Here is a 25,662-nt window from a genome sequence, read left to right on the forward strand (position 1 = left end):
ACGCATGCTGTTGCGTTCGCAATTGCGAGCGTAATATAGCAAAACTGCTATCGAACAATGTTTGAATTCAATTCGATAATGGAATCGAACAATATTATGTTCGCTCATCTCTAATTGCCAGATATGACAATCGTATACATAATTACAGTGTGGACGCAGCCTCTGCTGCATAGATTGGCATTACTTGTGAAGATGTGGGCCCAGCCGAACCCAATTGTGCAGCAGCTGTTGCATGTGCCTGAGCTGTGAGTTTAGTGGCTTTTAATCACATGCAGGACCTCATTAATATGTCAGACCACTGTCGCACCAATGCAGGAAGCTGCCTGCCCATTTACATGAAAGTTCAGAAAAACTACCAAACTGGGCCCTAATGGTGACAGTGTTGGAATTAGTGTATCTGTCAATTCTTAATGTTGCTATCACATCTTCTTCTTGAGACCAGCATAAAAGTACCTCACAGGTTCCCTTTAATGTAGATGAAGAAGGAGCATGTGACCACTGACCAGCCAGTCACAGCTCACTGACTGTACTGTACTCTGCATCCTAAGCCTTGCCCTCTTGTGATTGTTTTTAAATTAACACCCACGCTGTGTTGCTGGCAGCCTGCCCTACCCTGGATGGACGTGGACGGATACAGAGTGTAACAAACAGTAGTGCATGCAGATTGAGGTGCGTGTCATCAAATCAAATCCTCCCAATTTTGCAACCATATTGGTGACGGTGAGGAACTTGGGTATTAATTTCCTCACAGACTATTTTTAAAATACCCACAAATAAATAAAGAGGGAGGTTGATAGCCTGCAGAGAGAAGAGGAGTGCACGTACAGTGGATAAGATGAGTGACAGCCGCAAACGAAGTAGGATTTGGTCGCATTTTGATTACATCGACAACACAAAAACAGAATGTAAAATTTGTAAGATAAAATTGTCATACCGAGCAGGGTCTACCACCAACCTTCACAGACATATTAGAGATGTACATCCAACAGTGCAGATTGAGGAACATGAAAGCACCACTGCAACTACTGGAACTGCTGCTGCAGTGTCTGCAACCACCTCTGAGGCATCAGCTAGACCACGACCTGCAACAACCCAGAGATCTATACTCCAGTTTATGCCAGATAAAGTCATGACCCCAGCAAGAAAGAGTGCAGTTGATAGAGAGTTGGCTAAGATGGTTGCAAAAGACTTCCAACCAATGACAATTGTGGAGGACAAGGGATTTAAAAATTTTGCCCATGCTCTCAATCCGACGTATGTTCTTCCAAGCAGGAAAACACTCAGCCAAACACTTATTCCAAAGCTATATGAAAGTGAACGTGCCTCATTATAAGAAAAGGTTCAAATGGCTGCAGCAGTTCGCCTGACAACTGACTGCTGGACATCCAGAGCCACCACGTCCTTCATGTCAGTAACATGTCATTTCATTGACAATTATAAAATGGTCTCTTGTCTTCTGGACTGTTTTGAGTTTACTGACAAGCACACTTCAGAGAACTTGGCAGATGAACTTCTAAGGGTGGCAAAAGAATTGGGAATTGAAAGCAAAGTCATTTGCTGTGTTACTGATAATGCAGCTAATATAACCAAAGCCATTAAAAACCTAAAATGGAACCATCACCCGTGCCTTGCACACACAATTAACCTAATGGTAAGAGATGCTCTGAAGGAGATAAAACCCACTGTGGACAAAGTAAAATCAATTGTGGAATTTTTCCATAGGAGTACAACAGCCACAATGAAGCTAAAGTCTACTCAACAGCAAATGGGTATGCCTGAACTGAGGCCCAAACAAGAGTGTGTCACAAGATGGAATTCCACATTTCATATGCTTAAACGGCTTCTGGAGTCCAAGGATGCAATCATATCTACCCTGGTCATTATCAACACACCTGTTGAAAATCTGAGCCGAGAAGAATGGGAAGTCGTGAGAGAGGCATGCACTATTCTGGAGCCCTTTGACCAGGTCACTGTGGAGATCAGTTCAGAAAGGTAGAGTAACAACTACTGTTATATTATTTGTATTGTTGAAAAAAAAAGACACACGTCCATCATTTAATCTTGGGACCTTTTTACACATCACAGTTTAACTTTCAGTCAGGCAAAAATGTGCCAGACTGAAAGATAAATTGTTCTGTATAAATGCATAAAACGATGGCCGACTGAATGACTACTAATCGTTCAGTGGGACATTGCTCTGTGTAAAGGCAAGTGGTTCCTGCTGGCTCATTACTCATGAGCCAGAAGTAATGACCTGCAGCGCTACCTCCCAGCACTCCCCTGGTATCTGGGTCCAGCTGTCGGAGGAGCAGGGCTCAGCGGCTTCTCCTCTGCCATGGCAACCCGACAAGAGCCAGCATGTGGACCCAGATACCAGACAGGACCCAGATACCAGGTGCTGGAAGGTAAATATCTTGTTGCACCCCAGGCCCAAGCTATCCTATGAGGCCATATTGTTTCGGCTCATAGGATAGTACAGATTTACTATAAACGATGTCTGTGCATGGAAACAGATAGTTTAAAAGCAAACGATGGGAGAAATTATTGCACAAACGATTTCTCTGCTCATGGATTAGCCGGGCAGCAGAGTTGAGGATAGATTGAAGGGGTGATTAGAGCGTTGGAAGGGAGACCGCCGAGGAGGGTGTTGCAGTAGTCTAGGCGGGTGATAATGAATTAGTTAGCACATTGTGTGGCAGAGTGATCTATAATCTCACTGCTCTTACAGTAAAGAATCCCCTGATGATGGTGAAACATTTTTTCTCTAGAAGTATAGGATGCCAATGCCACTAGTACAGGAGTAGAAGGCAAAAGATCAGTAGGAAAATCTCTGTACTGTCTATTTATATATCTGTAGATTAGATCGCCCCAAGCCATCTTTTTTCCAGACTGAATGACCCCAAGTTTCATAACCTGTTTTGTCAATGCAATACTGCAAATTATCATCATATAACTGTATGGTAGAGGTCAATGGCAGTAATACTACATAAGAAATAAAGTTCACATTACAAATTTCTGAGTAACTGTTTTATCCATTTGCAGCTATGTTACAGCCTCTAAAATGCTGCTGCTGTGCAGGGGTTTGCAGAGAGTGACAGCCAACCAGGGAGATGGAGCAATAAATACAGAGAAAGTAAAAGAGTTGGTAGCTGCCCTGTGTGCCTCTATGGAAAGAAAGTTCCAAAGGATGGAATATAACACTATACTGTCAGAAACTACACTACTTGACCCGAGGTTCAAAAAGCTGGCCTTTAGTGATAATAGAGCTGTTGATGAGGCACTGCAAAGAATAACAGCACAGCAGCGAGATGCAGCCTCACCAGCCAGCCACCTCCATCAGATGAAGATGAAGTGGGAGCAGGGGCTCCACAAGTACAACAACCACAAATGTCTGCTGTTTGGAGGGTCTTTGACGAAAGGGCAACAGGAGATGCTGCAAGAAGAAACCCCTCAGCAGATGCAATGCTAGAAGTAAGATCATATCTTGAGGAACCCTTGATCCAAAGAGCAGCAGACCCATTGACGTGGTGGGAGAGCAAGGCTTCAATATACCCACGGCTTGTCAAGGTGATGACCAGAAGACTGTGCATCGTAGTGACATCAGTCCCTTCAGAGAGGATTTTCTCCAAAGCAGGGCAAATAATAACAGAGAGAAGAAATCGGATCAGCCCATCCAAGCTCCAGCACTTGGTCTTTCTTAATGCCAATCTGCCCTAATGACAATCTTAACATGTTGCACTTTTAAAAATGGTTTTCTGCTGCTGTTTTGAGCATTTGTTATATTTTTGCACATTTTATATTTGTTAATGTTTTCATACTAAACAGAATACACAAAATGTTATTTTGGAAATTATCAGGTTTAAAGGGGTAGGCTCAATTCTTACCTTTCCCGGCTCCAGCGCTGCATTTTCTCTTACGCCCCTGCCTCAGGGGGCGGGGCCGGAGATGCGACAAGCAGTTCTGTGCGCAAGCATGACATGCGCACAGAACTCTGTGATTGGCCTCCGGGGACCGATCGCACAGCTCCGTGCTGTCACCGCCCGGCCCACAACGGGTGCTGCATGGTCCATGCGGTCAGTCAGCGAGCGCTGGCCGACAACATGATCGCATTCCGTGTGTCTTTTGCTGAATAGGGCTCCGACACAGGACAACTTCCATGGAAACCCATGTAAACAGTTACATAGGTTTTTATGGAATACCAGCAGGATTGAAGCAGAATTTTAAAATAAGTATATGGAGAATATACCTATTTTAAAAAGTTCTCTTCAATTAATGGCACTAATGCCCATGTGATCCAACCCCTTTAATGACATTATATTAGTGATGGCAAAAGACATTGGTCCTTGATGGGACACCAAAAAAACAGTCTTTTCCAAAACAGATAATAACAGAGGAAATAAACTGAATCAGTCCATCCAAGCTATGGCACTTAGTTTATCTATCCAATGGGCCCTAAAGACAATTTTAGGCTGCCTTCACACTTTGTGGATTTGCAGCGGAGTTTCCATGCAGATCATCAGCGTGGAAATTCCATGGCATTTACAGAAGCCAACAGAGGCAATGGTCTTTATCCAAAACACATTCTCACTTCGTGGAAAAATTCAGAATCTGACATGAGGCGTGAAATTGGCTTCAGCAGCAGCATGTCAGTATGTGCCGAATATCCGATATGCGAAATTCATTGCAGTCAATGGACGGGTGAATTCCGCAGCAAATTCCTTATCTAAATCCGCCTGGATGCAGATGTGACATTTGACACTGCAGTTTTGCTGCAGACTGTTTGCAGCAGACAGCCCACAGCGAACTCGCCAAGTGTGAAGTTAGCTTTAAAATGTGCCACTGATAATTAGGATCTTGTTGGTATTTTGTGTTTGTTAAAGTTTTTACAGCAAATAATATAAAATCTGGTTATTCTGGAAACTATTCTGTTTTATGTCATAAATTGGCACATGTGTAGATTTTTACTAAAAGGTATACAATCATGGGTTAAAACATACCAGAATCTGGCTTCAAATTTAAAATAGGAAATGAAGAGCCGTTTTGGGAGCCAAAAGAGCCGGCTCATCAAAAAATCGCATTTTACCCATCACTACTCCCTTCGGCCTCACTGCGCATGTCACCTGTGCTGGTAGAGTCTTCTCGCGGCTATGCAGCCCCTAAATACCACGTGACAACGGCGCAGCCGCAGTGTCGCCCTGCTCGCCAGTAAAATGCGGGATACTATACTATGTATTGGTATACTATATACGAGTATGTATTGGTATACTATATACTGGTATGTATGGCACTGTACTATGCAGGTGCCCTAGGAGACCTGCTCTACTTCCGGCCGCTTCTTCGTCCACCAACAGCCCTGCGTACAGTCAGTATAAGCTCCTCCCACCATGCCGGTCACATGACACGCACTTGTGTACGGCGCTGCGGTTGCCATGGGGACGCTGTGTCCCTGGGAGACGTCTCACTACATTACATTGGATGAGGTGTCTTCTACCTGAGGCCGAATCCGCCGAGGACAGGTGAGGCTGCCGGCTCCACAGCACTACTTTGGTGAGGGAGATGTCGCATCTTCCTCCTCCGCGTCCGAGGCTCGGGTCTACCCAGCTGACCGGTTCTGCAGAAGTGGGGGGCACTGGCAGAGCGCTGCGGTCATCACAGTGATGAACTGTCTATCAACTCCTATATGTGCCACTGTCCTATGTATCTGCATCGCCGGCCTTAGTAATGTGCGACCTATGCACAGGGCCACCTGACTGCAGGGGGGCGACAGCCCTGGATCCCTGCCCCCCACTGCTGTGCTGGCTGATCCACAGCTCTCAGCACATGGTTCTTCTACAGCTAGGAAACCTCTCACCAGGCGTGTCCCATAGGAGATAAGACCACCACCTTTCAGCCCTGATATACAGCATTCTATTATGCTGCTCTATGTATGCCCCCAATTTCCTGTGTATGTTCCTGTTTACAGGATTACAGGATGGGGGCCGGACGGGTGCCATTATTACAGGATGGGGCCGGACGGGTGCCATTATTACAGGATGGGGCCGGACGGGTGCCATATTACAGGATAGGGCCGGACGGGTGCCAATATTACAGGATGGGGCCAGGACGGGTGCCATTATTACAGGATGGGGCCAGGACGGGTGCCATTATTACAGGATGGGGCCAGGACGGGTGCCAATATTGCAGGATGGGGCCAGGACAGGTGCCATTATTACCATTATTACAGGATAGGGCCGGACGGGTGCCAATATTACAGGATGGGGCCAGGACGGGTGCCATTATTACAGGATGGGGCCAGGACGGGTGCCTTATTACAGGATGGGGCCAGAACGGGTGCCATTATTACAGGATGGGGCCAGGACGGTGCCATTATTACAGAATGGGGCCAGGACGGGGGACATTATTACAGGATGGGGCCAGGACGGGTGCCAATATTACAGGATGGGGCCAGGACGGGTGCCATTATTACAGGATGGGGCCAGGACGGGTGCCATTATTACAGGATGGGGCCAGGATGGGTGCCAATATTACAGGATGGGGCCAGGACGGGTACCATTATTACAGAATGGGGCCAGGACGGGTGCCATTATTACAGGATGGGGCCAGGACGGGTGCCATTATTACAGGATGGGGCCAGGACGGGTGCCATTATTACAGGATGGGGCCAGGACGGGTGCCATTATTACAGAATGGGGCCAGGACGGGTGCCATTATTACAGGCTGGGGCCAGGACGGGTGCCATTATTACAGGATGGGGCCGGACGGGTGCCATTATTACAGAATGGGGCCAGGACGGGTGCCAATATTACAGGATGGGCCCAGGACGGGTGCCATAATTACAGGATGGGGCCAGGACGGGTGCCATTATTACAGGATGAGGCCAGGATGGGTGCCATTATTACAGGATGGGGCCAGGACGGTGCCCTTATTACAGAATGGGGCCAGGACGGGTGCCATTATTACAGGATGGGGCCAGGACGGGTGCCAATATTACAGGCTGGGGCCAGCATGGGTGCCATTATTACAGGATGGGGCCAGGACGGGTGCCATTATTACAGGATGGGGCCAGGACGGGTGCCATTATTACAGGATGGGGCCAGGATGGGTGCCAATATTACAGGATGGGGCCAGGACGGGTACCATTATTACAGAATGGGGCCAGGACGGGTGCCATTATTACAGGATGGGGCCAGGACGGGTGCCATTATTACAGGATGGGGCCAGGACGGGTGCCATTATTACAGGATGGGGCCAGGACGGGTGCCATTATTACAGAATGGGGCCAGGACGGGTGCCATTGTTACAGGATGGGGCCAGGACGAGTGCCAATATTACAGGATGGGACCAGGACGGGTGCCATTATTACAGGATGGGGCCAGGATGGGTGCCATTATTACAGAATGGGGCCAGGACGGGTGCCATTATTACAGGATGGGGCCAGGACGGGTGCCAATATTACAGGATGGGGCCAGGACGGGTGCCATTATTACAGAATGGGGCCAGGACGGGTGCCATTATTACAGGATGAGGCCAGGACGGCTGCCATTATTACAGGATGGGGCCAGGACGGGTGCCATTATTACAGGATGGGGCCAGGACGGATGCCATTATTACAGGATGGGGCCAGCATGGGTGCCATTATTACAGAATGGGGCCAGGACGGGTGCCAATATTACAGGATGGGCCAGGACGGGTGCCAATATTACAGGATGGGGCCAGGACGGGTGCCATTATTACAGAATGGGGCCAGGGCGGGTGCCATTATTACAGGATGGGGCCAGCATGGGTGCCATTATTACAGAATGGGGCCAGGACGGGTGCCAATATTACAGGATGGGGCCAGGACGGGTGCCATTATTACAGGATGGGGCCAGGACGGTGCCATTATTACAGAATGGGGCCAGGACGGGTGCCATTATTACAGGATGGGGCCAGGACGGGTGCCAATATTACTGGATGGGGCCAGGACGGGTGCCATTATTGCAGAATGGGGCCAGGACGGGTGCCATTATTACAGGATGGGGCCAGCATGGGTGCCATTATTACAGAACGGGGCCAGGACGGGTGCCATTATTACAGGATGGGGCCAGGACGGGTGCCATTATTATAGGATGGGGCTAGGACGGGTGCCATTATTACAGGATGAGGCCAGCACGGGTGCCAATATTACAGGATGGGGCAAGGACGGGTGCCATTATTACAGGATGGGGCCAGGACGGGTGCCATTATTACAGGATGGGGCCAGGACGGGTGCCATTGTTTCAGGATGGGGCCACGACGGGTGCCAATATTACAGGATGGGGCCAGGACGGGTGCCAATATTACAGAATGGGGCCAGGACGGGTGCCAATATTACATGATGGGGCCAGAACGGGTGCCATTATTACAGGATGGGGCCATGACGGGTGCCATTATTACAGGATGGGTCCAGGACGGTGCCATTATTACAGGAAGGGGCCAGGACTGGTGCCAATATTACAGGATGGGGCCAGGAAGGGTGCCATTATTACAGGATGGGGCCAGGACGGGTGCCATTATTACAGGATGGGGCCAGCATGGGTGCCATTACTACAGGATAGGGCCAGGACGGGTACCATTGTTACATGATGGGGCCAGGACGGGTGCCAATATTACAGGATGGGGCCAGGACGGGTGCCATTATTACAGGATGGGGCCAGGACGGTGCCATTATTACAGAATGGGGCCAGGACGGGTGCCATTATTACAGGATGGGGCCAGGACGGGTGCCAATATTATAGGCTGGGGCCAGCATGGGTGCCATTATTACAGGATGGGGCCAGGATGGGTGCCATTATTACAGGATGGGGCCAGGACAGGTGCCATTATTACAGGATGGGGCCAGGACGGGTGCCAATATTACAGGATGGGGCCAGGACAGGTACCATTATTACAGAATGGGGCCAGGACGGGTGCCATTATTACAGGATGGGGCCAGGACGGGTGCCATTATTACAGAATGGGGCCAGGACGGGTGCCATTATTACAGGATGGGGCCAGGACGGGTGCCAATATTACAGGATGGGGCCAGCATGGGTGCCATTATTACAGGATGGGGCCAGGACGGGTGCCATTATTACAGGATGGGGCCAGGACGGGTGCCATTATTACAGGATGGGGCCAGGACGGGTGCCATTATTACAGGATGGGGCCAGGACGGGTGCCAATATTACAGGATGGGGCCAGGACGGGTGCCATTATTACAGAATGGGGCCAGGACGGGTGCCATTATTACAGGATGGGGCCAGGACGGGTGCCATTATTACAGAATGGGGCCAGGACGGGTGCCATTATTACAGGATGGGGCCAGGACGGGTGCCATTATTACAGAATGGGGCCAGGACGGGTGCCATTATTACAGGATGGGGCCAGGACGGATGCCATTATTACAGGATGGGGCCAGCATGGGTGCCATTATTACAGAATGGGGCCAGGACGGGTGCCAATATTACAGGATGGGCCAGGACAGGTGCCAATATTACAGGATGGGGCCAGGACGGGTACCATTATTACAGGATGAGGCCAGCACGGGTGCCAATATTATAGGATGGGGCTAGGACGGGTGCCATTATTACAGGATGAGGCCAGCACGGGTGCCAATATTACAGGATGGGGCAAGGACGGGTGCCATTATTACAGGATGGGGCCAGGACGGGTGCCATTATTACAGGATGGGGCCAGGACGGGTGCCATTGTTTCAGGATGGGGCCAGGACGGGTGCCAATATTACAGGATGGGGCCAGGACGGGTGCCAATATTACAGAATGGGGCCAGGACGGGTGCCAATATTACAGGATGGGGCCAGAACGGGTGCCATTATTACAGGATGGGGCCATGACGGGTGCCATTATTACAGGATGGGTCCAGGACGGTGCCATTATTACAGGAAGGGGCCAGGACTGGTGCCAATATTACAGGATGGGGCCAGGAAGGGTGCCATTATTACAGAATGGGGCCAGGACGGGTGCCATTATTACAGGATGGGGCCAGCATGGGTGCCATTATTACAGGATAGGGCCAGGACGGGTACCATTGTTACATGATGGGGCCAGGACGGGTGCCAATATTACAGGATGGGGCCAGGACGGGTGCCATTATTACAGGATGGGGCCAGGACGGTGCCATTATTACAGAATGGGGCCAGGACGGGTGCCATTATTACAGGATGGGGCCAGGACGGGTGCCAATATTACAGGCTGGGGCCAGCATGGGTGCCATTATTACAGGATGGGGCCAGGATGGGTGCCATTATTACAGGATGGGGCCAGCATGGGTGCCATTATTACAGGATGGGGCCAGGATGGGTGCCATTATTACAGGATGGGGCCAGGACGGGTGCCATTATTACAGGATGGGGCCAGGACGGGTGCCAATATTACAGGATGGGGCCAGGACGGGTACCATTATTACAGAATGGGGCCAGGACTGGTGCCATTATTACAGGATGGGGCCAGGACGGGTGCCATTATTACAGGATGGGGCCAGGACGGGTGCCATTATTACAGAATGGGGCCAGGACGGGTTCCGTTATTACAGGATGGGGCCAGGACGGGTGCCAATATTACAGGATGGGGCCAGCATGGGTGCCATTATTACAGGATGGGGCCAGGACGGGTGCCATTATTACAGGATGGGGCCAGGACGGGTGCCATTATTACAGAATGGGGCCAGGACGGGTGCCATTATTACAGGATGGGGCCAGGACGGGTGCCATTATTACAGAATGGGGCCAGGACGGGTGCCATTATTACAGGATGGGACCAGGACGGGTGCCATTATTACAGAATGGGGCCAGGACGGGTGCCATTATTACAGGATGGGGCCAGGACGGATGCCATTATTACAGGATGGGGCCAGCATGGGTGCCATTATTACAGAATGGTGCCAGGACGGGTGCCAATATTACAGGATGGGCCAGGACGGGTGCCAATATTACAGGATGGGGCCAGGACGGGTGCCATTATTACAGAATGGGGCCAGGACGGGTGCCATTATTACAGGATGGGGCCAGCATGGGTGCCATTATTACAGAATGGGGCCAGGACGGGTGCCAATATTACAGGATGGGGCCAGGACGGGTGCCATTATTACAGGATGGGGCCAGGACGGTGCCATTATTACAGAATGGGGCCAGGACGGGTGCCATTATTACAGGATGGGGCCAGGACGGGTGCCATTATTACAGGATGGGGCCAGGACGGGTGCCAATATTACAGGATGGGGCCAGGACGGGTGCCATTATTGCAGAATGGGGCCAGGACGGGTGCCATTATTACAGGATGGGGCCAGGACGGGTGCCATTATTACAGGATGGGGCCAGGACGGGTGCCATTATTATAGGATGGGGCTAGGACGGGTGCCATTATTACAGGATGAGGCCAGCACGGGTGCCAATATTACAGGATGGGGCAAGGACGGGTGCCATTATTACAGGATGGGGCCAGGACGGGTGCCATTATTACAGGATGGGGCCAGGACGGGTGCCATTGTTTCAGGATGGGGCCAGGACGGGTGCCAATATTACAGGATGGGGCCAGGACGGGTGCCAATATTACAGAATGGGGCCAGGACGGGTGCCAATATTACAGGATGGGGCCAGAACGGGTGCCATTATTACAGGATGGGGCCATGACGGGTGCCATTATTACAGGATGGGTCCAGGACGGGTGCCATTATTACAGGAAGGGGCCAGGACTGGTGCCAATATTACAGGATGGGGCCAGGAAGGGTGCCATTATTACAGGATGGGGCCAGGACGGGTGCCATTATTACAGGATGGGGCCAGCATGGGTGCCATTGTTACAGGATAGGGCCAGGACGGGTGCCATTGTTACATGATGGGGCCAGGACGGGTGCCAATATTACAGGATAGGGCCAGGACGGGTGCCATTATTACAGGATGGGGCCAGGACGGGTGCCAATATTACAGGATGGGCCTAGGACGGGTGCCATTATTACTGGATGGGGCCAGGACGGGTGCCCATATTACAGAATGGGGCCAGGATGGGTGCCAATATTACAGGATGGGGCCAGGACGGGTGCCATTATTACAGGATGGGGCCAGGACGGGTGCCATTATTACAGGATGGGTGCCATCATTATAGGATGGGGCCAGGATGGGTGCCATCATATTAGGATGGGGCCAGGACGGGTGCCAATATTATAGGATGGGGCCAGGACGGGTGCCATTATTATAGGATGGGGCCTAGGACAAAGGACATTAATGCAAGAGTGTACCACACAAGATAGGTTTAGCAGGCAATATCCACAAGGTTGGGTTAGGATATGTGCACACAGAGGTTTTTTAAAGTCCTTTAGTGCTCCAAAACAAAAAACCCACATGAAAATCAATAAAAAATGCATGAAATACTTGTTTTATTGCTTCTGCATATACCAATCAAAGAGCTTAATTTGGTTTTCCAATATTTAGATATTGATGGCATATCCTTATCTTTTGGATAGTCATCAATAGCAGCTCTTTTGGGTACTGATACCCATTATCCTAAGGCTGGGGTCACATGAGCTTAAGTTCTCTTGTGCGAGAGAATCGGGCTGATTATGCTAATGTCACTCAGCTCAAACTCTGGGAGAGTCTGATCCGAGTGTCATCTTAGTGTGATCCGATTCTGTCCCATGAGAGAATCACAGCACAAGTGCGGAGAAGATGGAGAATGTACTTTCTCCATCAGGGCCGGCGTACCCAGGCAAGTGCCGGGGTCTTGGACTATCAGAGGGGCCCACTCACTGTCGGGGCCCGAGCCGCAACCCGGCATCTGTGCAGGACCGCCGGAGCTGCTTGAATGCCGGCACTTCACCAGACATGGCCGCGCGCAGTTCGCTGTGTCTGGTAGTAATGACGCAACAGGGGCGACACTGCCCCTTCAATTGTGCTTGTGTGTCGCCCCTGCCGCGTCATTACTATCAGACGCAGCGAACTGCGCACTGCGCGCGGCCATGTCTGGTGAAGTGCCGGTAATCAAGCAGCCCACTTGAACAGGTGCTGGGGAAGCGGCAACTTCCTGAACAAGTGCCGGGGAAGCGGCCCAGGCCCCGACGGCGAGTGGGCCCCCCTGATGGTCCAGGGCCATGTCTGTGACACGCTGGCGGCCCTGCACTGCCACATACCTTTGGAGCTGCTGAACTGGACACAGGCTGGGGGCAGGTGCGAAAGGCTTGTTGCCAGCTTCCCCCCAAGCTTGCAGACATATAAAACAACAAGACTAGATAGTACTCTCCCTCCCCCTGTTCTTTCACTGGTTCTCCTCCGCTGCTCAGGTCTAAGTGTTTTGACATCCTGTCAACATCCCTCATTACCTGTGTAGCTAATCACTGAGCTCAGCGGCTCTGCTGTTGTAGACAGCACGAGTCTCTGAGCTCAGTGATTGGCAGTATAGGTGATTAGCGCTGTTGACATGATGTCACTGCTGCAGCCACACATTGAGACCCGAGCAGCGGCGGAGAGGAGGATGACTACTCTCTGGTTTTGTTACTTTACATAACTGCCACTGTTTGAAGTCCACAGTAATTAAAGTGAAAAGCCTCTTTAAGGGGGCAGTCAGTCGGCTGTGTTACATGGACGTCAATCGCATCGTAATGCTCAGACTGCCTGTCGGCTCTCCTAGCCTTTGTCGTGACCGCATGTATTTCTATACAGCTGTTACGCTTAGGTCTGGAGAGCCGACTGCAAGTCAGAGGACTGCGATGCGATCATCGTCCACGTTATACGGCCGTCTGACTGCACCCTAAGGGGAAGGTCCACTAATAGGTTCACTTTTCTTATTTTACTTGGAGGACTTTTCAGAAGGGTTTGAAGACCCGGGGTCTTCAGTGGGCGAAATATTACTACAACAACATAGGGTGAGTGTAAAACAGTGTGGCAATACTTTATTGAACCACAAAAGAGGCAATAAACAGACAGAACAGTCCAGCAAATACACGAGATGGTACAACATTACACAGTCTCACCCTTCCACTCCGCCCGTCTGGGATAGAACAGCTGCGACTTTGGGACTTCCACGGTCAACTATCTCAACCAGTGCCCCCCCGCTACTTGCTGGCACCCACAGAGAGAAGGTAGCAGCAAGCTTAGGAAGCTAGCAGTCCATCGAGGTACAAGGCCAGGAGACCCGAGGGTCCCACCCTGGCCTCTCTGAGAGTTTCTATGGGGCCAGATGACCGGCTGGTCCCAATCTGGCTTCTCCGAATGTCTTCTGGGCTCCAAGCGACCGGTGGGTCCCTCCTGGCAACCTCAAACAACATATCCATGGGGCTAGGTGACTTCATCGTCCCAACCTGGTCCCCCCAAATGTATCCATGGTCTCTCTGATGGTCACTGGAGCAGATCCGTATCTTTCCAGTCAGGGCTATAGACCCTTAGACTAGAATCATGTAGAATCCAAACCTGTGTCTCTTTGGGTAAAGCCATACTACTAAGCTGATGGTGTGAAGAGAGTGAGTGTACTCTTGCTTCTCCTTGATTCTCTGTTTTAAGTCTGACTGCTACAGAAGCACATGTCCTTTAAAATAATTACAGTTGTCCTTCAAGTACACATTTGCAGGTAAGGGGTTAGGTTGGGCATTACTCACAGGTCTCTGGTCTCATTGTTTGAGCTAATCAATTTACATAGTTGGTATACAGTGGGCTCTTCAAATCAACATTCATCTTGGCTTTTAGTACAATATGTAATTAGCATATTAGCAAACATCATTGTTTCCAAACTCAAGAGGAGATAACAATCAGGGTTATACAAATACTGGTCTGTTCTTATTGACCAGGCACATAAATACACATATTTGCAAGTCAACGCAAAGATAATAGTTTATTTCTCTTGGATTAACAAATCTAAACGTCTGGTTTATTAAGATTATAGGCTGTATCGTCACAAAAGGGGTTGTCCAAGTAGTGGTCAACCCCTTTAAATATAAACAAATGTCTTGAAGGTTGTTCATATCCATTAAATAGAACCTGTTAGACTTTCAAGGTTAGGGGGTGAAGAGCTAAATATTAATTAAAGGACCTTCTACTTAAAGGAAATTTGTCAGCACATTTTACTTATGGAAGTAATGATGGGACTATGTGAGTGTGACGCTGAGTCACTTTTCACAGCCAGGCCGTGAGGCGGGTTAGTCAAGTAGTCCAAAGTCAAAGCCAGGAGGGTACGTCATAAACAGAGGGAAGAGGCAAAGGCATAGTCAGGTAATGTTCCGTAGATCAGAATACCAGGAGGAAAGCAGATCAGAGCAGAAGGGGTTAAACAGACGGATGGTCAGAACAAGGTCCAAGGTCAGGCAACAGAAGATCACTAAACAAAAACGCAAGGCACAGAGCACAAACCACACACTACCTGAATGTACGTCTGGCAGAGATCTGGGGGAAACAGCTCAGTTAAGTAGCCAGGCATTCACCTGGGATAATGAACACCTGAAGTAATCCAGTGCTTCCCAGTCTCAGGTTGGACAGCCGAGCTGTCAATCACCACACTGACAGCTATTGCTCGCCCCTGTACCAGATTGGATGGTCGAGCTGTCAATCACAGTACTGACAGCTCCAGCACGCCCCTGTACAAGATTGGATGGCTGAGCTGTCAGCAACTGCGTCCCAGACACAGTGAGGGGTGGAACCGTGACAGTGAGCACTTATCCTCCAATAAAAATTATACTTTTTTTGTAGAGATCCAATGTGCCAGTCATGGGAAATTTATCATATAAGTCATATGCAAATCAAACTGGGAGTGCACTCTGGCCATGCCAATGCATTTAGAAGAAGCAGTCCAAGTGCACTGACACATCCCCAATGCACTTCCAGCCTGATTTGCATATTGCTTGTACGCCAGATTCGTTATGATTGGTGCACTGGATCTCTGCAAAAAAGGTATCATGTTGATGGGGGGATAAGCACCCATACAGTCATACCACTACTTCTATTTGTACAATGTGTTGACAAGTTTCCTTTAAGTAAGATGAAGGTCCTTTGATTTCCCTCTAGCTACCTTTCCCCTAAACTTGAAAATTGAATACTGAACAAAACATGTAGGTGTTTACATACTCAAGAGGAATTATCCACGTATAAGGAAAATGGTCAGAGACAGATGAATTGATCCTTTAGCTTGTTGATTATGCTGACAGCGTTCTCTTCTTTTCAGCAGCACCGGCATCATATTCTCTCTAAATCAATAAAGAGAAGACACAAACTGCAGCCATGACGTCCGTGTTACCCAGCCAGAAGGAGATGGGAAGTGGGACATATACTTTCTCCAGTCAACCCAGAGTTGTTCAGAACCGCAGGAAGTACAGAGGACCCCAGCCACTTATGTACGTAGAATATGGATTTATCTATACAGGCTGTATTTATTCCAAAGTGCGTTGTGGTGAGAATAGGGAAATTTGTTGAAGGGAATGAGAAATTCCAATGGCTGGAGATTTTCCATGAATATGCGCCCATTAGGTAGCACCTCAATGCATGTTAAAGGGGTGTACTAATCTCTATAAATGGGGCGCAGACCTTTGATTGCAATAGGATTAATTACTTAATGCATCCTGTATTCTGAGCTACCTCCGCTCTTCGTCTCCTTGGACACAAAAAGGTGGGAGAATACGTCATGGAGGACAATAACATGCACTCCTTCCCCCCCAAACCCTGGTATTACATAAATTCTTATTAGAAATATCTATATATTTTTTTTTATAGGGTTGAAGAGACCTACAATTATGGAAATATTATGTATGACCCAAGGGTGGTACGCGGCAGTACTTATGCCCAGCACATATTACCTTTGGTAAGTTGGACACACTTGACTTTGTCTGCATTTGTGCAATGTGTCCTGCCTGATTATTACCACTTGCTTTAATAACCATAATTAATAAAATTGAAGGAAAAATGAAATTAGCACGAAAGCCATTATGAGCTATAGTATTAGCATTAGGAACCAAAGAGATGCAGTAATCTAGTTTATAATACAGACATACAGGCCCGTTTCATCACGGCCGGCATTGTTCACACTGGTCTTGATGAGGTTTCATACGCTCCTGATTCTTTAAGAGGCGCACGCATTTTAGTGAATCAGGCGCGTCTGAAAAGTATCGTGTGTTTCCGTGTGCTTTTCCGGAAAACTTACTCCAGTCAGGGAAGAGTCAGACGAGCTGTGGTGTCATGCTTCAGCTCTGGGCATTTTGGCAAAATTGGAGTGAAAATTCCTAAAGTGACAACATTTTTGCTTAGTTCAGCGTTGTGCAAAAATTTTGCGACTTTTCAAACTTACAGTGGGTACGGAAAGTATTCAGACCCCTTTAAATTTTTCACTCTTTGTTTCATTGCAGCCATTTGGTAAATTCTAAAAAGTTGAGTATATGAGTGTCTGAGCAAAGGGTCTGAATACTTATGACCATGTGATATTTCAGTTTTTCTTTTTTAATAAATTTGCAAAAATGTCTACATTTCTGTTTTTTTTCAGTCAAGATGGGGTGCAGAGTGTACTTCAATGGGAGGGAAAAAAGTGATCTTTTTAGAATTTACCAAATGGCTGCAATGAAACAAAGAGTGAAACATTTAAAGGGGTCTGAATACTTTCCGTACCCACTGTATTTATGTCAGAATTCTGGGGTAGTGGCTTTGATAAATAAGGGCCACAGTGCAAAAAAAGTCTAAGACATTGTTAAAACTGACAATTTTTATGATTAGAAGCAACCAAATACTATAAATAAGTATTAAACAGTTCAGGAACGGGCCATTTTTTGCCATTCATGACCAGGCACATTTTAGTCTTTTATCGTTCCTACACTTTTAATGGTTCTAATAAATTTATATTCAATACATTTTTACCTCTTTTTTTTAACACAAGGGGCTTAATTTTAATGTAATTTTTGTTTCTTTTTTTTTTTTTTTGCTGTTATTGCAGGGAAAATGTAAAGAAAAATAGAAATGATGTGTCTATTCATATTTTGTTATACTTTTTTTTAAGACAAAAAGGACCCCTGGAAAATTCTGTAACATATTTTTAGGAGGGTCGGGGCAGGCCAGAAATAGTGACTGGTGGTGTCTCTCTTTTTTTTTTTTTTTTTTTTTTAAGTTTAGTTTTACTTATTTCTTTTTTCTTGCTTTTTTATTTACTTATTTTTTTTTTATTTATTTTACCCCAGGTAGTCCTAAAAGACCTTTAGTGGGAAGGGGCATTTTAATATATTAATATATTCTTTTTATTGCTGATTTCCCCTGTCTTGGGGCTGTCACATTAGGCGGGGAAATTCGGCCTCCGGCCTGCATAGTAGAACTCACTGGGTCTCCTAGGACCCAGTAGCTTCTGCTCTCTCCCCATGACCGCTGGGTCCAGAGGGGGAAGCACTGTTAGTGCTGTTTATACTGTATGCACAGCACTTGTTCAGCACTGTGTTTACAATGATTAGGAAGGCAGAGATGATAATAAACCCTGCCTTTTCCTATGAGGAGTCTGACCGTTTCTGACAGCCATCTTCCAACTACAACAGCTGCATGGATCTCGTGCAAGCAGAGTACTTTGCATTGATGTTTTAGAATACCAGTACAGAGTAAATTGTGGACTGCCCGGACTTTTAAGGTTTATGGGCTGCCTGGAAAAGGGGTTATCGAATTTTGGCGACTTTCTTTTTTCTTTAGCTTATATGCATGTATTTTGGGCTAAAAATTATTTTTGCTGCTGGGTTTCATTAAAATGTTTGCATCGCTTGCCTTCTATAACCTCTGGATTGCACTGTCTATTGCTGGTTCCAGAATTGATTAACTGAGAATCCTTTCGTGCGCTCATTATGACGGTTTGACGGGAGGGTTTGTAAAACTTTTGGATCTCTTATTTTCTGAGCTCCTCTCAGCTGATTTATGACCACAGACCACATCAAAGACGAATTGTCAATGAAACCAAGAGCCGGAAAAGACCAATGGTCCAAAATTTTTAATGAAACTCATTTGAAAAATGATTTTTATTCCCAAATACCTGCATTTGAGTAAAATATATATGTTTGCAAAGGTGAATCCCTTTAACTTTGGAGGGGTTTTCAAAGCAAGGACAGTTATTCGGTATACTGTGTTGTCTGCATAGCATTCTGCTCTGACTGCAGACAATAATCCATAGACACTTTTTGCACTTTCCCTTGCAAAAAGTGCGTCGTATAGTCTGAAAATTACTAACTACTGTTTTTTTTATTTAGTTGGCACAGCCAGATCCAGTAGAGATTCAGAGGAATCAGGAAGCTCGCAGGAGAGCACTTGCAAAAAGACGTGCAAAAGAAATACTGCGATCTAGGTCACCAGAACCTGTGGAAGGACGGAAACACATTGATGTGCAGACTGGTGAGAAGGACGATGTGACTTGTACTATTAAATGCTATTATGGCTATCCTTAGTTGTGACTGATATGAATTTAATCATTATGGCATAGCGGCATGTCTGAAGCGTCATGAAGATCCATGAATAGAACAGCCAGCACATGTTAGAATCAAATGAATCTAATGATTTACAATAGTGCTTAAAAGTTTGTGTACCCTTCAGAATTTTCCAAATATCTAAAAGTAGATAAAGAGAACCTAATCTAACAAATGAGTCAAAATACTAAACTTTCTCTTTTTTCCATTGAGGAAAATGATCAAATATCACATGTCTATTAGTGACAAAAGTCCAGACTTTTTTTTACAAATCTTTTACTGATGTCCTCAGAAATCTCCTTCAGTCGTGCTATGATATACGTCCACAAACATGTACTCTGAAGTTCAGACTTTGATAGATCTCTGTTCTTTAAATAAAACAGGTTGCCCACTCACACCAGATTGTCAACCCATTGATTGAAAATTCTAATTCTAATGGTTCACATACTTGATCCACTCACAGACATGTGATATTGAATAATTTTCCTCAAAAAAATGACAAAGTTGCATAAGTTTCACTCATTTGTTTGATTTGGCTATCATTATCTACTTTTAGGACTCTTTTGAAAATCTGATGTAGTTTTATGTCAAATTTATTGAGAAATATACAGGTTCATCTCACTAAATTAGAATATCATCAAAAAGTTAATTTATTTCAGTTCTTCAGTACAAAAAGTGAAACTCATATATTATATAGAGTCATTGCACACAGAGTGATCTACTTCAAGTGTTTATTTCTGGTAATGTTGATGATTATGGCTTACAGTCAATGAAAACACAAAAGTCATTATCTCAGTAAATTAGAATACTTTATAACAACAGCTTGAAAAATGATTTTAAAATCTGAAATGTTGGTCTACTGAAATGTGTGTTCAGTAAATGCACTCAATACTTGGTCGGGGCTCCTCATGCATCAATTACCGCATCAATATGGCTCGGCATGGAGGCGATCAGCCTGTGGCACTGTAAGGTGTTATGGAAGCCCAGGTTGCTTTGATAGCAGCCTTCAGCTCGTCTGCATTGTTGGGTCTGGTGTCTCTCATCTTCCTCTTGACAATACCCCATAGATCCTCTATGGGGTTAAGGTTAGGCGAGTTTGCTGGCCAATCAAGCACAGTGATACTGTTGTTTTTAAACCAGGTATTGGTACTTTTGGCAGTGTGGACAGGGGCCAAGTCCTGCTGGAGAATGAAATTTCCATCTCCAAAAAGCTTGTCGGCAGAGGGAAGCATGAAGTGCTCTAAAATGTCCTGGTAGACGGCTGCGCTGACTTTGGTCTTGATAAAACACAGTGGACCTACACCAGCAGATGACATGGCTCCCCAAACCATCACTGATTGTGGAAACTTCACACTAGACCTCAAGCAGCTTGGATTGTGGCCTCTCCACTCTTCCTCCAGACTCTGGGACCTTGTGGAGTGTGTCAATGACTGCCTTCTGGACATCTGTCAAATCAACAGTCTTCTACATGATTGTGGAGCCTACTGAAACAGACTAAGGGACCTTTTTAAATGCTTAGGAAGCCTTTGCAGGTGTTTTTTGTTAATTATTTTAATTTACTGAGATAATGACTTTTGTGTTTCATTGGCTGTAAGCCAAAATTATCAACATTAACAGAAATAAACTCTTGAAATAGATCACTCTGTTTGTAATGACACTATATAATATAGGAGTTTCACTTTTTGGTTTGAAGAACTGAAATAAATTAACTTTTTTGATGATATTCTAATTTGGTGAGATGCACCTGTAAGATTTTGTGAAGGGTTCACAAACTGTCACACACTACTGTTTGTTGGTTAATGTGTCTAAAACTTGGGTTGGGTAAAGCGGACATGGCAGATAGGTGACATGTTATCCCTGTACCATATTCATTGTAAAGTGCTGTGGAATACATTAGAGCCATAGAAATAGAAATTATTATTATTATATGGTCTATGTTTCAGAGCTTTACTTAGAAGAGCTCAGTGACCGTGTTGAGGAAAAAGACATTGAATGCCAGACAGATGCGTTCCTGGACAGACCTCCGACGCCCCTCTTCATCCCAGCCAAGACTGGTGCTGATGTTGCAACTCAGATCCTGGAAGGAGAAGTACATATCTATAACCAATTTAGTTTCTATAAGTTCTAAACAAATAATGTATTCTAAACCAGTAATGACCCTGTATAGGACTCTACAAGCTTTCTTTAATACTTTCAGATAGTGTAATACTGTATTATTTCAATTGCAAATAATTTAACAGCTTAAACTTTAGCTTCATCTTTTGTTTTTGCAGCATCCCAATCCTAAATTCCAAAGCCCAGTGTGTAAACAGTGTATGGCAGCTGCTGATATGTCCATGAAGATGGTGGTGGCCATATGATGTATAACAACCAAGAGGTATCTCTTAAAATATAACCTTTAATAAATCTCTAAAAAGAGTGTATAATAAATACCTCCGATATCTGATACCAGTCACTAATTACATCTTATTCACATCAAGTTGGACAAATATAACCTCTTAAATTACATCAAACGAGGCAGAAGATGTCAGAAACAGACAAATAGATCTAAGACATATAATGTCTAAACAGCCCTCTTAGAATGTATCCATATGACCCCAAAAAAAGACCAATAATTTCAAACCAATCCTGGTCAGTAAATGCAAAAAAACGGTGTTATCAAACGTTAGTGATATGTGTGGATCTCACCCATTTTTTGCATGCGGGCATCATCCAGGTTTCTTCATCCCATTCAATCGATTATTTCCTCAGAAAAAATCTACCCTCTCGTGCCCCTTGTGTTAGCTCCCGCCCTAACAAGGGCAGTACCCAAATATATCCCAAAACGTCACCCACAAAAAAGTCCCTCCCGACGCGTTTCTTCCTCCTTATATATAAATATATATAAATACACTCCTCCTTCATCAGGGAGTGTATTTGGTATTTTGGGGAGCACTAGCAATACAAAAGAGCAGAAAAAGTGACTCTGTGCCATAAAGTGCCAAGTGACTTAAAAAATGTAATGAACCTCACAATGGTGAGTGTCCATCTCAGTGGTACAGAATGCTGCTACGACTTTCCACAAATGCAAAATTGGGGGATCACTTTATGGCACAGAGTCACTTTTTCTGCTCTTTTGTATTCCTAGTGCTCCTCAAAATACCAAATACACATTTCCCTGATGAATCTCCCTTAAGGAGGAAGAAACACGTCGGGAGGGACTTTTTTTGTGGGTGACGTTTTGGGATATATTTGGGTACTGCCCTTGTTAGGGCGGGAGCTAACACCAGGGGCATGACAGGGTAGATTTTTTCTGAGGAAATAATCGATTGAATGGGATGAAGAAACCTGAATGAGGCCCGCATGCAAAAAATGGGTGAGATCCACACATATCACTAACGTTTGATAACACCGTTTTTTTGCATTTACTGACCAGGATTGGTTTGAAATTATTGGCCTTTTTTTGGGTCATATGGTTACATTCTGTTTAGACATTATATGTCTTAGATCTATTTGTCTGTTTCTGACATCTTCTGCCTCTTGTTTGATGTACTTTAAGAGGTTATATTTGTCCATCTTGATGTGAATAAGATGTAATTAGTGACTGGTATCAGATATCGGAGGTATTTATTATACACTCTTTTTAGAGATTTATTAAAGGTTATATTTTAAGAGATACCTCTTGGCTGTTATATGTTGTTAATACTGAGGGAATTTGTCTGCCGTATGTTAAGCAGATTATAGCTATTCTATTGGCCATGTGATGTCCCTAAAAGCGTTCAGCGTATGCACAGCAGAGTCTATTGCCTGTACCTGTGCATACCCTGACTGCTGTCACTGCCAGCGCAGAAGGGAAGCGGCAGCCGGATCTGTCATGTGGGTAAATTACCTGAACATCTCCTTTAACCACATGGATGCAGCGGCAGCCGTCAGCCTCTGTTTACACCCAGTGACTATGGGCAGCAAGAGGCCAGGAACTTGGATGCTGCAGTGAGGAAAGAGGTGAAGGTTAAGGTTTTCAGGTTTATGGGGCTTTAGGGATTTCAGAAAGCAACCAATGCCTTTTTGTGCATTTTTATTATTTCTGTTGATTTTTGGTGACTATTGACAGGCTGCCCAGTGCTTTGTACTAGAAAAGGGGTGCTCACAATGTAGACTTTTATAGCATTTCAACAGGTTATCTGGTCAGTGGAGATCCCACTTCTGGTATGATCTGAGATAAGATACGAAATGAAGAGTTGAATACGCTTTACATTAATATGTATAACAGTTATGAAACCAACCTACTTATTAACCAAATTTTTCCACTCAATATATTTTTGTCATATCTATACTGTAGTATCGGCGTCTCTGCCCCCTAAGAGGCAGAGACGCCGTCCCCCTTACCGCCGCGCTCCCGGCCCGACGTCTTCCGGCTCTCCTGCTGCTGCTGCTGCCGGCGCGCGCAGCTTCCCGGGCACTGTGCTTAGGGCGCACGCGCGCTCCCTCCGTCTTAAAGGGGCCGCGCGCGTCGTCCTAAAGAGTCCCCGGCCAATGGCCAGAGGACCTCCCATATAAAAGGCACCTCCTCCAAAATGGAGGAGCCCGTGCAAGGTTGTAGCTTTGTGTCCTAAACTCTGCTTCAGCCCTCAGGTCCAGTCCGCCAGCCTGACTACAAGTCCAGTCCGCCAGCCTGACTACCTGCCAGTCCGCCAGCCTGACTACCAGTCCAGTCCGCCAGCCAGACTACCTGTCTCCGCCAGCCTAGTGTACTCTCCAGCCCGACGGTCTGCCTATGATCCAAACCCGCCAGTCTGTCTATGGGCCTGGCTTGCCTGCCTACCCGGAGAACGTACCAGTTACCTGCTGTGCCTATCAGCCAGCCTACCTGGAGGCTCCTACCAGTTACCTGCCGTGCCTATCAGTCAGCCTACCTGGAGGCTCCTACCAGTTACCTGCCGTGCCTATCTGGAGGCTCCTACCAGTTACCTGCCGTGCCTACCCGGAGGCTCCTGACAGTTACCCGTGGGAGTCACCTGCTCTCATACAAGGACAGGCCCAGAGTAGCACCTGGTCCCTCTGCTCGGTCCTTCCCTGGTTCACGGAGTCGATTGAGCCGCCGTGCGACCTTGGTCAGTCCGAGTTGATACCTAGTTACGCCCCTCTGGTCCCTCCTTGCTCCGCAGCACAGGGGTTCCACCACCCGGACTCGTAACAGTTTGCAAGGGCCCTGGAACCTGGTCGCCCCCAGGCTCCTTCGCTTGCTGACCTGTACCAGGAGGTTTCTCGTCAGAGATCCCAAGAGGAAACCATCCTGACCTACCTCCGGTCTGTCAACTCTCGCCTGGACACGCTGTCTGTCCCATCTGTGCCCGCCTCGAGCCGAGCGACACATGCTCCCGTGGCGCCGCTGCCTACCAATACTACGGCATCCAGCCTAGGACCCTGGCTTTCTGCGCCTCCTCGTTTTGGGGGTGACCCCATCTTATGTCGGGGTTTTCTGAACCAGTGCACGCTGCACTTTGAACTTCTGGCTCATCAGTTTCCCTCCGACCGGGCCAAGGGGGCGTTCATCATGTCTCACCTCACCGGGGAAGCATTGGCATGGCTAAACCCTCTATGGGAGAGAGGGGATTCCCTGGTGTCCGATCTTCCGGCTTTCCTCACTGCCTTCCAGAGGGTCTTCGATGAGCCCGGACGAAGAATTTCTACTGCCTCCTCATTGCTCCGTCTCCGCCAAGGGAGTCTCACCGTGGGCCAGTATGCCATACAGTTCCGTACCCTCGCTTCTGAGCTTGCCTGGGACAACGATGCCCTGGTGTCCACCTTCTGGGAGGGTCTTTCCGGTCGGATTAAGGACGAGCTAGCCGGCCGGGACATTCCTACCACCCTGGATGACCTGAAGTCACTAGCTACCCGGATTGACATCCGTTTCCTAGAACGTGCTAAGGAGACTACCCGGGAGAGAAGATTTCCTTGTCTTGCTCCTGTTTTCCAGAAACCTGCCTCCCAACCAGCAACTCCCCGGGCATTCTCGCCCGAACCCATGCAGATCGACCAGACCAAGATAGTCAAGTCTCGCCAAGAAATACGCCGAGCCGAGGGGAGCTGTTTCTACTGTGGTAGTAAGGAGCACCTGATCCATTCCTGTCCGGTGAAGCCGGGAAACTCCAGTGTCTAGGACCGCTCGGAGAGGTCGTCCTAGGCAAGAGTAAATCCTCTCCGTTCTTGACTTTATCCATCTCTATTTCCTGTGGAGAGAACCGCTTCTTTGAAACCGCCCATCTGGATTCTGGAGCT

General features: G+C 47.2%; 1 protein-coding gene across 2 annotated transcripts in view; it reads left to right on the forward strand.

The window, feature by feature from the left end:
- The first annotated feature begins 5,357 nt into the window (after positions 1-5,357).
- The window catches only part of RSPH3 (radial spoke head 3), a 34,185-nt gene continuing 13,880 nt past the window's right edge, over positions 5,358-25,662 (forward strand). The window contains exons 1-5 of one of the 2 annotated variants that reach the window (XM_073671321.1): positions 5,358-5,516; positions 16,161-16,326; positions 16,703-16,790; positions 19,192-19,333; positions 21,348-21,493. In XM_073671321.1, the coding sequence (XP_073527422.1) occupies positions 16,214-16,326; positions 16,703-16,790; positions 19,192-19,333; positions 21,348-21,493 (489 nt within the window). In that variant the 5' untranslated portion in view covers positions 5,358-5,516; positions 16,161-16,213. Of the gene's footprint in view, positions 5,517-16,157; positions 16,327-16,702; positions 16,791-19,191; positions 19,334-21,347; positions 21,494-25,662 lie in introns of both variants that reach the window. The other variant, XM_073671322.1, reaches the window with a different exon arrangement.

This window comes from Phyllobates terribilis, unplaced genomic scaffold, assembly GCF_046119375.1.
Source record: "Phyllobates terribilis strain yellow unplaced genomic scaffold, ASM4611937v1 Scaffold_3__8_contigs__length_932513732, whole genome shotgun sequence".
In the NCBI taxonomy this organism is placed as follows: Eukaryota; Metazoa; Chordata; class Amphibia; order Anura; family Dendrobatidae; genus Phyllobates; species Phyllobates terribilis.